Source organism: Lissotriton vulgaris, chromosome 3_1 (genome assembly GCF_964263255.1).
Source record: "Lissotriton vulgaris chromosome 3_1, aLisVul1.2, whole genome shotgun sequence".
NCBI classification, from domain to species: domain Eukaryota; kingdom Metazoa; phylum Chordata; class Amphibia; order Caudata; family Salamandridae; genus Lissotriton; species Lissotriton vulgaris.
The window spans coordinates 352,208,693-352,219,513 of NC_141689.1; the positions used below are offsets into that span (position 1 = coordinate 352,208,693).

A 10,821-nucleotide genomic window follows, 5' to 3' on the forward strand; every position below is an offset into this window, starting at 1 on the left:
GTCCTGGCCTTTCGCACTTTCCAGACTAAAATAGTTTGTGTATAACATATACCATGCTCATCTCAGCTGAAAAGAACCCTACGAATACGCGTTTCACAGTAAAAGGCGTATGTTGGTCCTGGGCCAAAATAAGTTTGGCCTAGGGCTCCTAAAATCTTAAGGATTTAGGGAGCCCTGGGCCAAACATATTTTGGGGCCCCTGTTTGGAAAATCTTTGAATTTATGATGCCCCCTTTTGCCAGGTCACTGACAGTGCACAGGCACACTAGTGCAAATTCTAAATGTGTTTACATCTTAAATTCAGAGATAGTGACATGTAACACAGCAGCAGCTCACTAACATTATTGCAAATAACTTCAGTGACACCCTCTCGTTTCTCATATTTGAGATCCTCTTTTGATCTAAAAGAACCTTTTTTTAATTGATGTTGCATGAAACATAAACACAACATTTCTCTGCAAAATGTATGTAATAGATTCAATCAATCAATCGATCAATCAAGGGGTTTGTAAAGCGCACTACTCACCCATGAGGTTTCTCAAGGTGCTAGGAGGGGGTGGGCAGCTCCGGATCAGCCGTGGCAAAGGATCAGTTGACGAGCCAGGTCTTTATGTCCTTCCTGAAGGTTTGCAGGGTTGGGGAGAGTCTGATATTTACGGGGAGCTTGTTCCAGGTCTTGGCTGCGATGTAGGAGAAGGCTCTCCCACCTGTTCTGTTTCTGAGGATGTGGGGGACCTCTGCCAGGGTGAGGTCGGCGGAGCAGAGGTTCCTCTTGGGTATGTGGAAGGATACTCTTTTGTTGAGGTATTTGGGTCAGATGTTGTTGAGGGATTTGTAGGCGTGGGTGAGGAGCTTGAAGGTGACCCTCTTCTCGACGGGGAGCCAGTAGAGGTCTCGCAGGTGTGGGGTCATGTGTTCGTGCCGCGGTGTCCCAAGGCCGAGTCTGCCAGCGGTGTTCTGGATGGTCTGGAGTTTGCGTTGTAGTGTCCTGTTGATTCCGGCGTATAGGGCATTGCCGTAGTCTAATCTGCTGGTTATGAGCGCACATTCTCACACACCACGCATCACCCACATTAAAAAATAAATTAAAGGAAAACGGTATGTAAAACAATCTGTCTAAGAATTACTCAAAGTCACTAGGGCAAGACTCTGCAGAAAAGAGCTGGCTCTTTGAGGGGCCCCCCTGAAAGGCTGGGGCCGTGGACCAAAAGCCACTTTGCCCATGCCTTAAAACGTCTATGATAAAATGTGTACCTCTTTTAAGCATTAGATTCCAGTTATGTTTCGGGTGTTCTCTCAGTTCACATTATATAGACTCTGGAAGCAATTCTTTCCATTAGGGAAAAGCACTGCAGAACCGTGTTGCATATTTATCATATAAGCCAATCAATAGGAGACACTGTAGGATTTAAGTAGTCATACACGAAGGAGAGATGCCACATGTTTGATTTTGTTTTAAATGCCGATTTTAAATTACCTTATTGAAATAATGGTTGCTTCGAGAACAGAGTCTGTAATGAAAACGTGAGTTTTTGCACATTCTGGTATGGAATTGACTCTGCAGACTTTGTTTTAACAACTGATTAATGTGTTTAAACTAGAAATGACACGTGTTTTGCTACTAAGTATGCGCAACATGTTTTGATACCTTGTGCAGCCTATGCAGCAGCGGGTGACCTGTGTGCAGATGGGACAAGAGTGACGAATCTGTATTTTCATAGGTTATATTACACTTATGATGAATCTGTATTTTCAAAGTTATTGTTACAGTTCTGTTTCAGCTGCTTTGCAAATGTATCCCTACCTTTTCCCAAATGATACAGCTCACTACTCCTTCAGGTTGGTGCTCTGTGCTTTACTCAGAGTCACATGATCTTCAAAACATGATGAGAATGGATCAGTCAAATGGGGTGTGTGGCTCACGAGTGTCAACATACTATTGGTAGTCAGATGTCCCTCCAAATCTGAAAGTATCTACAGTGTGACCCTTTATTATGAGTGAGGGACATTGAGAGTTATTAAGGCTCCCACACACTTTGACACCTTCTCCTATCCCCATGACACGAGTGAATAAGGACATTACTGATGGCCCGTTACCAGGACTGGCTTTAGATTTGGTGGCGCCCTGTGCAACAGTCACTTTTGGCACCCCCACTTTCCATGACCGCCTGCTGAGATTCTCTCACTACCACCTGCAAAAGTGCCCCTCATCTCTCCTATCAAAAGTTATTGCTAAATACAGCGCCCCCCTGAGGCCACAGCGCCCCCTCCACAGGTCAGCACCCAGTGCGACTGCACCAGTCGCACTGCTCTAAAGCCAGCCCTGCCAGTTACAAAGGGTCTCCCTACTACTCTGTTCTTTTTTTCACTGTTTTCATGGTGCTTGTCTTTCTTCCCCCAAATAATCCGATATGCGCCTCTTGACCAGAGCCTGCTGACCCCCTGAGATCAATTAAGCCACCTCCCAATAATGTGTGGACCTCTGGGTTGTGGGGGTGGGGTTGTTAGCAGCCTTCTGCTCATATGCTATCAGGCATTAACAACTGTTAATTGTCCCCCACCGCTTTTGGCTCAGGTGTATAGTTGTGGGGGAGGTCATTAACAGCAGTTAATGCCCCCTGCATAAAGACTGATAATAGGATTTTTCTGCAGAATACTTTGGGGGTCATTAAGATGACAGACAGACTTCAGTCCATCCGTCATCGTATCGTATTTGGGACCGCCCGCCTACAAGGCAGCGGTTCCACAGGGCAAATTAGGATGCGACAGCCACCGTAGCGCTTGCATTGACCATGATTTGTATTGCAGCGGGTGCTGCGTTCTGCTGCAGCCTCCGCAAGACAAAACAGACACCCACACACATCCCTGCACTATGTAGCAGGCACAATGCGGTGCCTACCTCATGGTGAAGGGATATGTAAGGGGGCACCAAAGGTGTCCCCCCAGGGCCTATGTCCCCGGCCCAAAGGGGTTAGGGGGCCTGCTACTGGCCCCCATATTCGTTTCCACCTGAAGGTTTGACTGCAGCAGAACGACCGGCAGAAAGGAATATTGTAATGCCTACGGTGGTGCCTGAAGCCGCCAGTTAGGGAATACAGGGAGGTTTGACAAGCGGTCGGATAAAGACCGTCTGTCGGGACGGTGGCGGTCAGTGTTTCCACCCGCCACATGTCAAAATGCCATAATAATATGGTGGACAGAGATCTCTGGTTAGATGGCCGAAGGACTGCCGCCGACAGCCTGTTGGTCGTGATCCTTCGGCCATCGTAATGAGGCCCAATGTCAATGCACCTTCACCCTGTAGATGCTAACCCCAAAGCAGCTTTATTTACTTGCAGTACTCCGAAGAAATGCATAGAACAAGCATTATATGAATATTTGTAAAAGTAACAAAAGTAAACTCTTCACGGACAGTGAGCAAATATTTCACCATGTCCTAGCAGTGCATTTCAGGGCAAGTCATAGATTATTTATGTGTATGTAGTGGCTAGCCCACTGGCCACCTCCCCAACCCAAGCAGAATGGATCTGTCTATGCGTTAGCCATAGAGGTAAGCCACTATCCTTCCTGTTATTGCCCAGTGCTGAGATTGTAACTCAATTCAACATTTTGTAAACAACTAAAATATGGAATGATATCAGAAATAGCCGTATTCTCCCCTGCACAGGCGCCTTCCGCTAGGGTACCTGGCGCTTGCATTAGGGCCCATGACGCTCTTGCTACGTCACAGCGTGTGTGAACGGTAAACGTCACAGTGCCAGGATGCCTGCTGTGAATGGAGCTGCAGAATTCCGCGAGTGTGCTGCTGATTGTTACTGTAATATAAAGCAGATCAGCCCGGATCTCAAGCACAGTGGCACTGCACCTATACCACACTCAAGAAATGCAAATGAGGAAAGTCGCTGCACTTACCATCCTTGAGGCACTTAGCTTTCAGCTGCTCGGAAATGCAGCATGTCCTCCGACGTGGAGCTCTTCCCTGCAAATGCCCTCAGCGCTCTAACGGGCACTTCCCTTTTTTTTCTTTTTTTTTATGGCTGCGGTCTATCGGCCCTTCTCATGGAAATGTCTCAGCACAAAAAGCCCTGCTTTGCATCCCTATCCAGAGTCGAACAAAAGAGCTAGCAACGTGCCCGAGTCTGTGCACAAACAAAGTGAGCAGGCCACGTTCACAAGCACATATCCAGTGACGTCGCGTAGTGAGCTGGTTACCTCTTTGTGCAGACCCTACTCGCACATTCATCCGCCCGAAGCCGATGAGTACCTTTAAATTATGTAATAGTAATGATAACGTTTGGCTGGTTTACTTAGAGCCCCACGAAGAATCCTGGATTAATACCTACTAGTACAGTGCTTAATTTGTGATTGAATGAGTACCGGTGCCCACATTTCTGCCCATAAGTAAGGAAGGAAGGAAGGAAGGAAGGAAGGAAGGAAGGAAAACTTAGAAATACTGCTGCATCTCCAAGTGTCTTTCGATGTCCCCCTCCCCATCATCCTCTCCCCCAACCCCTCCAAACTGATGCTGTGGAAGGCGCGGAGAGGCACAGAAATACTGTTCCATGCAATATGGGTAACTGTGTAAACGCCTCCGTTTCCCAGAACCAACTTTGTGATATTTGCGGTTTGTTCATAAACATATTTATGTAAGCTATGTTTGAAATGCCATTGGACACACTTAAGACTCACGTGAGTGTTAATCTATTGGGGGCAAATTCAGCTCTCCACCTCTGTTCGCATACAAACGAGCACGCAACCTGAAAGAACTACTCAACACTAATCTTCCCAAATCCAATACACAGCATAAAGGTTTACTTAAATGTCTGAATTGTTCTAACTGTAACAATGCCATCACAGGCAAAACCATCAACCACCCAAGGTCAGGGTAACCCATCGCTCTCAAATACACAGCAACTTGCAACAGCAATTTTGTTGTGTATTACATTAAATGTCCTTGTGACCTTTATTATGTAGGGAAGACAGAACGGAACCTGCGCATTCACATCACAGAACATAAAAGCCGAATTCGCACCCAGAATGAAAACTCCCCTTTAGCGCAACACTGGCTCAAGTGTAGACACAACATTGCGCAACTTAAATTTGGTATCTTGGAGGTTATTGAGCCTAACCCCGAACGCGATCGAGCGCTGATACTCTCACAGTGAGAATTCCACTGGATTTGGTTCATGCAAACCCTGATTCCTACTGGGTTAAATGATAAATTTGAATTAGCATGCTACCTGTAATTGTATCACAGCCTTCTGCCAACAGTATGTGATAACTTATCATTATTGACACTGTATATATATATATATTTTTGATATCACACATGAAGATTGTGCACACGTTAAGTGGCAGCCTCTTTAGTCCTTTTACCAATTTACCTTATGTTTGCCACACTTAATTCTGTATTGTCTGGACAAAGACTGTAGTGCTTGGCTCATACTTGTAATCTCAGGGTATTGTAATATAAACCCCTGCTGCACACCTCTCGGTGAAAATCATAGCTTTCACACTTTCCCTCACCTCTTTCTCTCCACATCACGTTTTCCCTACTCCAAACATGGCGACCGTTCAGCCAGTCCGCTTTATATCTTGCCCTACATCTACAGGAAGCCCCACTCATTTCCGCTACGCTAGAAGCACACCGTCGGCAATACGCCACCGATGCGCTTTTCCCTTAAGGTGAGTGCCGATCCGGCATCTAACCCTCCTGTATTCTTATCAAGGGCCCATTTTATTGATTCATCTTAACTAAGCCTTACTTCACCCGGTAGGGACGCCTCCACTTTCCACCATTTGTACACTCCAACACGAGTTGAGTAAACGGGTAATCTCCACTCAGAACTGTTCTCAACACCGCTTTTTCCTCTTTTAACACGGGAGCTTGGATTTGGTTTCTCGACGTGATTTCTTTGATGCTGTACTCGTTCCGTGTTCTGTTCGTCACTTTTCCCAGTCTGGTTCACTAGCTAAGCACCGACTTGCAGCATAATGTTAATTAACATCAACAATACCTGTCCCCTTTGATTGTTTTGCCGTGAATACACTGCCTATACTGTTCAGTAATTCACATTATCATTACCTCATAGATTTCCCTGACGAAGGGCAGACTGTTCAGCCCGAAATGCATTGGGATGTATAATTGAACTTGTTTTCTTCGCGTTTGATTTTGTGAATATTCAACAAATTCAGAGAAGAATACTCAATAAATAACTATTGAGCAACTAACCTATGATGTCGACGCCTGTCATATCTCATCGAATGTTTAATTGATTGTTTACTGTAGTCTAATTATGCTAATGTTTTTGGAGAAATATTGTTTCATTGCATGTTTAATTAAGGTTAACACTCACGTGAGTGATAGACACAGTGCATGAGGTTCCTGGGACATTTCCCGGACACCCATTTTTGCTTTATGCCCAAAGGTCCAGCAGAACCTTTTCACCTCTTGCACTCCTGGTACTAGAATATTGTAGGAGTAAATCCACAAATCCAATTTGTTAAAACTGTTAACTGAGTGCACACGCTGCTGCGCTATCTTTTCAATTGGGCACACTTAAAGCACACCAGAGACACGGATGTCGTGCATCTTTTCATCGTGGCTGTGGCATTTGCAGCAGTGAAAGGAAAATAGTGTTCTGAAGAACCCTTGGTTAAACATTGTTTAAACTGGTGTGCATGAACCTTTGTGTTTTTCTGTGCATAATAACAAATAAGGCAAATCTTGCAGAATGGCTGTACACTTGCCAATTAAATTCGCCACAATCTGCTGACACATTCGAATCCAGCAGGGCACAATCAGCCTATCATCCCTCCATGGTCGCTAAATTGAGTACCAATAATTGGGTAGCCTAGAAACTGCATAAGTGAATTATAAAGAGAGCATCTTTAAGGCCGAGGCAGATTTCTATGCCAGTTCAATTGCTCAAGAATCCAACGGGACAAAAGCGCTCTTTAAAATCATTAAGGCATTGTCCCGCCCCTAAATGTATGGACAATAAAGTGGCAGAATCTCAAAAACTATGCAATGAAATCGCTATATACTTCCAGGATAAGATCGCTAAGATTGTGGATACTTTCCAGGTTAACAACAAGACTGAGCAACCAACCCATGAACAGCTGGGAGACGAAGATCAACAACTACTGGACAAGTCAACGCCGTCTCGTCCTCCTGCTTCAACGTACTTCGCATTCTCAAAAAGATCTTCCGCTGGATCCCCCTCGAGACAAGAAAGACTGTCACCCACGCATTGGTCACGAGTCGACTGGATTATGGTAACACACTATACGCCGGAATCACAGCAAAATTACAGAAAAAACTCCAGCGCATCCAAAACGCGTCAGCGAGACTCATATTAGACATCCCTCGCCAAGATCACATCACCGGACATCTAAAAGACCTCCACTGGCTTCCCGTCAACAAAAGAATTACTTTCCGCCTTCTCACCCACGCACACAAGGCCCTCTACAATCTAGGACCCGAATGCCTCAACACTCGACTGTCCTTCTACAAACCCACCCGCCAACTAAGATCGTCCAATCAAGCCCTCGCCGCAATCCCGCGCATCCGGAAATCCACCATGGGTGGCAGATCCTTCTCCTTCCTGGCGGCCAAGACCTGGAACTCACTCCCCACCCACCTCCGCCTTACTCAGAACCACATCTCCGTCAGAAAAGAACTTAAAACCTGGCTATTCGACAAATAATGAACCCCTTCCCCTAGCGCCTTGAGACCCTCTGGGTGAGTAGTGCGCTATACAAATGCCCGAACTTGAACTTGAACTCCTTGAATAACTTCCAAACTCTTACTAAAGTTGAATTTGATAGTCTGGTGGATTGCGTTTCTTCAGGTTCCCCGTATGATCCCTTCCCCTCTAAAATATGGAAGTCATCTGGCCGAGATACTCTTCCTTGGCTAAGGCAGATATGTAACCAGTCTTTGGAGAAAGGAGTGGTCCCGGAGGACCGGAAACTGGCGGTGGTGACTCCATTGATCAAAAAGCCTTCCCTGGACCCGTCAGTACCGGTTAATTTCAGGCCTATCTCTCTCCTACCCTACCCGGTGAAAATCTTAGAAAAAACAGTTAGTAGGGAATTGTCGCGTTTCTTGGAGGAGAACTCCCTGCTTGATAAAGATCAGTTTGGCTTCCGCCCAGGTCATGGGACGGAGTCGGCCCTGGTCACAATGTTGGATAACCTGCGGATGCGGGCCGACAACGGGAATGTCACTGTGCTAGTGCTTCTCGATATGTCGGCCGCATTCAACACAGTGAACCATCTCATCCTACTGGAAAGATTAAAGAAGCCAGGAGTGAAAGGTCGGGCACTGCAATGGTTACATCAGATGGTAACCCTAGCTCCATCCTCTTCTAGTAAATCACCAGTCATTCACGGGGTGCCTCAGGGTTCGGCGATCAGTCCTATTTTATTCAATATTTATCTGCAGCCCCTGCTCCCCATTATAAAGTCTGCCAGAGTCTACCTAGTCAACTATGCGGGTGATACGCAATTGGCATTTCCCTTGGAAGGTGATAATGCAGTGTCTCTGGACCTATTCCAGAAATGCATGCGGCAGACAACTGACTAGCTACAATTCAATGCCGGAAAGACCAAGGTGCTTTACTGCTCCTCTGGCAGGTTACCTAGACAATTTCCTTCTTAATTTAGGCTTACCCCAGAGGAGGAACCACTAATTCCGGCCAGTAAGGTACGTAATTTGGGGGTGATGATTGACAATGATCTCCAGATGGAATCACAGGCAAGTAAGACCGCCAATGTCTGTTTTGCCTTAATACGCATGCTGCGTAAAATACTCCCTCTACTACTCAAAAAGGTGCGATCATTGGTAGTAAGCAGTACAGTAGGTAGCAGGCTGGATTACTGCAACACCCTGTATCTGGGGGCCCCATTATACATTCTGCAGGGGCTTCAAAGAATCCAGTCTGCAGCAGCTAAACTGGCCCTTAGCAGGCAACGTGGATCTTCTACAACATTGGCTTTGAGAGAGCTGCACTGGCTGCCTGTGATGGAACAGGTTCATTTTAAATCCCTCTGCCTGGTTTTTAGAGCGGTACATGAGTTAGGCCCTGTCCTATGCAGGAAAGGTTCTCATTGTATCGACCTACAAGGCAGCTCCGCTCTTCTAGTGTTAGTCTACTTATCGTTCCTTGATTCAAACGGTTTAGGCTAGGAGGAAGGGCATGCAGGGTGGCTGGTGCTCGGCTGTGGAATGTACTTCCCCAGAACCTCAGACAGATCAGCTCCCTGTTAGAGTTTCGCAGGAACCTGAGAACCTGGCTTTTCCCCAAGGCTTAGCTCTGCTCCCTTCTCTTGCTCTCTCTGTTGTGGCCTATGCCATCTTGGTTCTGTTTATCAGTCTGAAGCGCCAGGATACCCGTGGGGTGACAGTATGGCTATATAAGTTTTAAAATCAACCAATCAATCAATGAAGTGCTATATTATGATCATGTGGCCCAATGGCTAGCGTTGCTGACTTTGGACCACTTCCCCAACCTTAACAGAATTCATCTGGCTATGGGTTAGCCATAGTGGGAAACCACTTCCTTTTTGTTAATGCCCAGCGCTGCCATTTTAACTCAATTAAAAACTTTGTAAACTCCTAATGTATGGAATGATGTCAGAAAAAGCTGTATTCACTTCTGCAGAGGCGACTTCTGCTACCTTACCCAGTGCTTGCATTAGGGCCCGTGGTGCCGTTGTAAAGTCACAGTTGTGTGTGCACGCTAAACGTCACAGTATTGCGGCTGCTGTAAATGGAGCTGCAGAATTCCGCTGGTGTGCTGCTGACTGTTACTGTGATTTCAAGCAGGGATGCACTATTCACAAGCACAGTGGGCACTGCACTTATACTGCGCTCAAGAAATGCAAATGAGAAAAAGTCGCTGCATTTACCATCCTTGTGGCACTTAGCTTTCAGCTGCTCGGAACTGCAGCATGTCCTCCGATGTGAAGCTCTTTCCAGCAAATGCTCTCTCAGCGCTCTAACAGGCACTTGCCTTTTTTTTAGTGGCTAGTGTTGCTGGCTTTGGAACTGCAAAAACAACAGTTGATGGACAGAATGCAGAACAATGTCATACATTCGCCCCAGTACAGAGATCTGGGCCTAAATCCATTGTTTTTTTGCACTCCACACCACCCCAGTTCAGACATGGCCATATGCAAATCTGCCTTGACCCTGTGCCTCATGGGAACAGTCCTGCCTGAACTGCCAAGCCATGTCTTCCCTGGACCGTAGCACCAGGCTCACTGACGGGCTATTCACAAAGGTAAATTACACTTATGAGTAATTTACATTTGTGATTTACTCCTACAGTTTTTAGTAACTTTACTACTTTTTGGGAACACCAGGTGAGGGAGCCTAGCATGTCCGTATGGAGTGTCCTTTTTAGGGAGATCTCCCAGTGTGGAGGGAACGTGGAGCGCCTGTAAGCAGGGCTCTAGTAGATCTGTTATCTGGCAGTACCGCTCCAGTTGGGAGGGTGCAGAAGTCCAGATAGAGGGGTGCGAGGGAGATAGGTTCCCCAGTGGAGTAACCAGTGGGTCAGGAGCCAGCCAGAAGGGTTGTGTTGCCAAGGAGGGACCAGGGTGATGCCACTTCTGTCCTGAGTGCCAGGCAGACTTGTACATGACACATTAGTTATGTGTCACCCTCAAGGAAGTCCTGGTGCGCCAGGCATCTGACCAAAGGGGTACGTCCCTCGGTTGGGGAGCCAGTAGCCGATGTGTCCGGATCTGGACGTAAGGGCAACTGTACGTAGTGTCCTGAAGTTACAAGAAGGAACTCCTGCCTGAAGTGAA

General features: G+C 46.5%; 1 protein-coding gene across 5 annotated transcripts in view; it reads right to left on the reverse strand.

Annotated features, from left to right (window-relative positions):
- Window positions 1-9,980, reverse strand: part of FYB1 (FYN binding protein 1) — a 706,027-nt gene extending 696,047 nt beyond the window's left edge. For 4 of the 5 annotated variants that reach the window (XM_086960560.1, XM_086960558.1, XM_086960565.1 and 1 more), the window contains exon 1: window positions 9,916-9,980. In XM_086960560.1, coding sequence (XP_086816686.1) covers window positions 9,916-9,918 — 3 coding nt within the window. In that variant the 5' untranslated portion in view covers window positions 9,919-9,980. Of the gene's footprint in view, window positions 1-3,912; window positions 3,984-9,915 lie in introns of those variants that run through there. The other variant, XM_086960559.1, reaches the window with a different exon arrangement.
- Window positions 9,981-10,821: the final 841 nt, after the last annotated feature.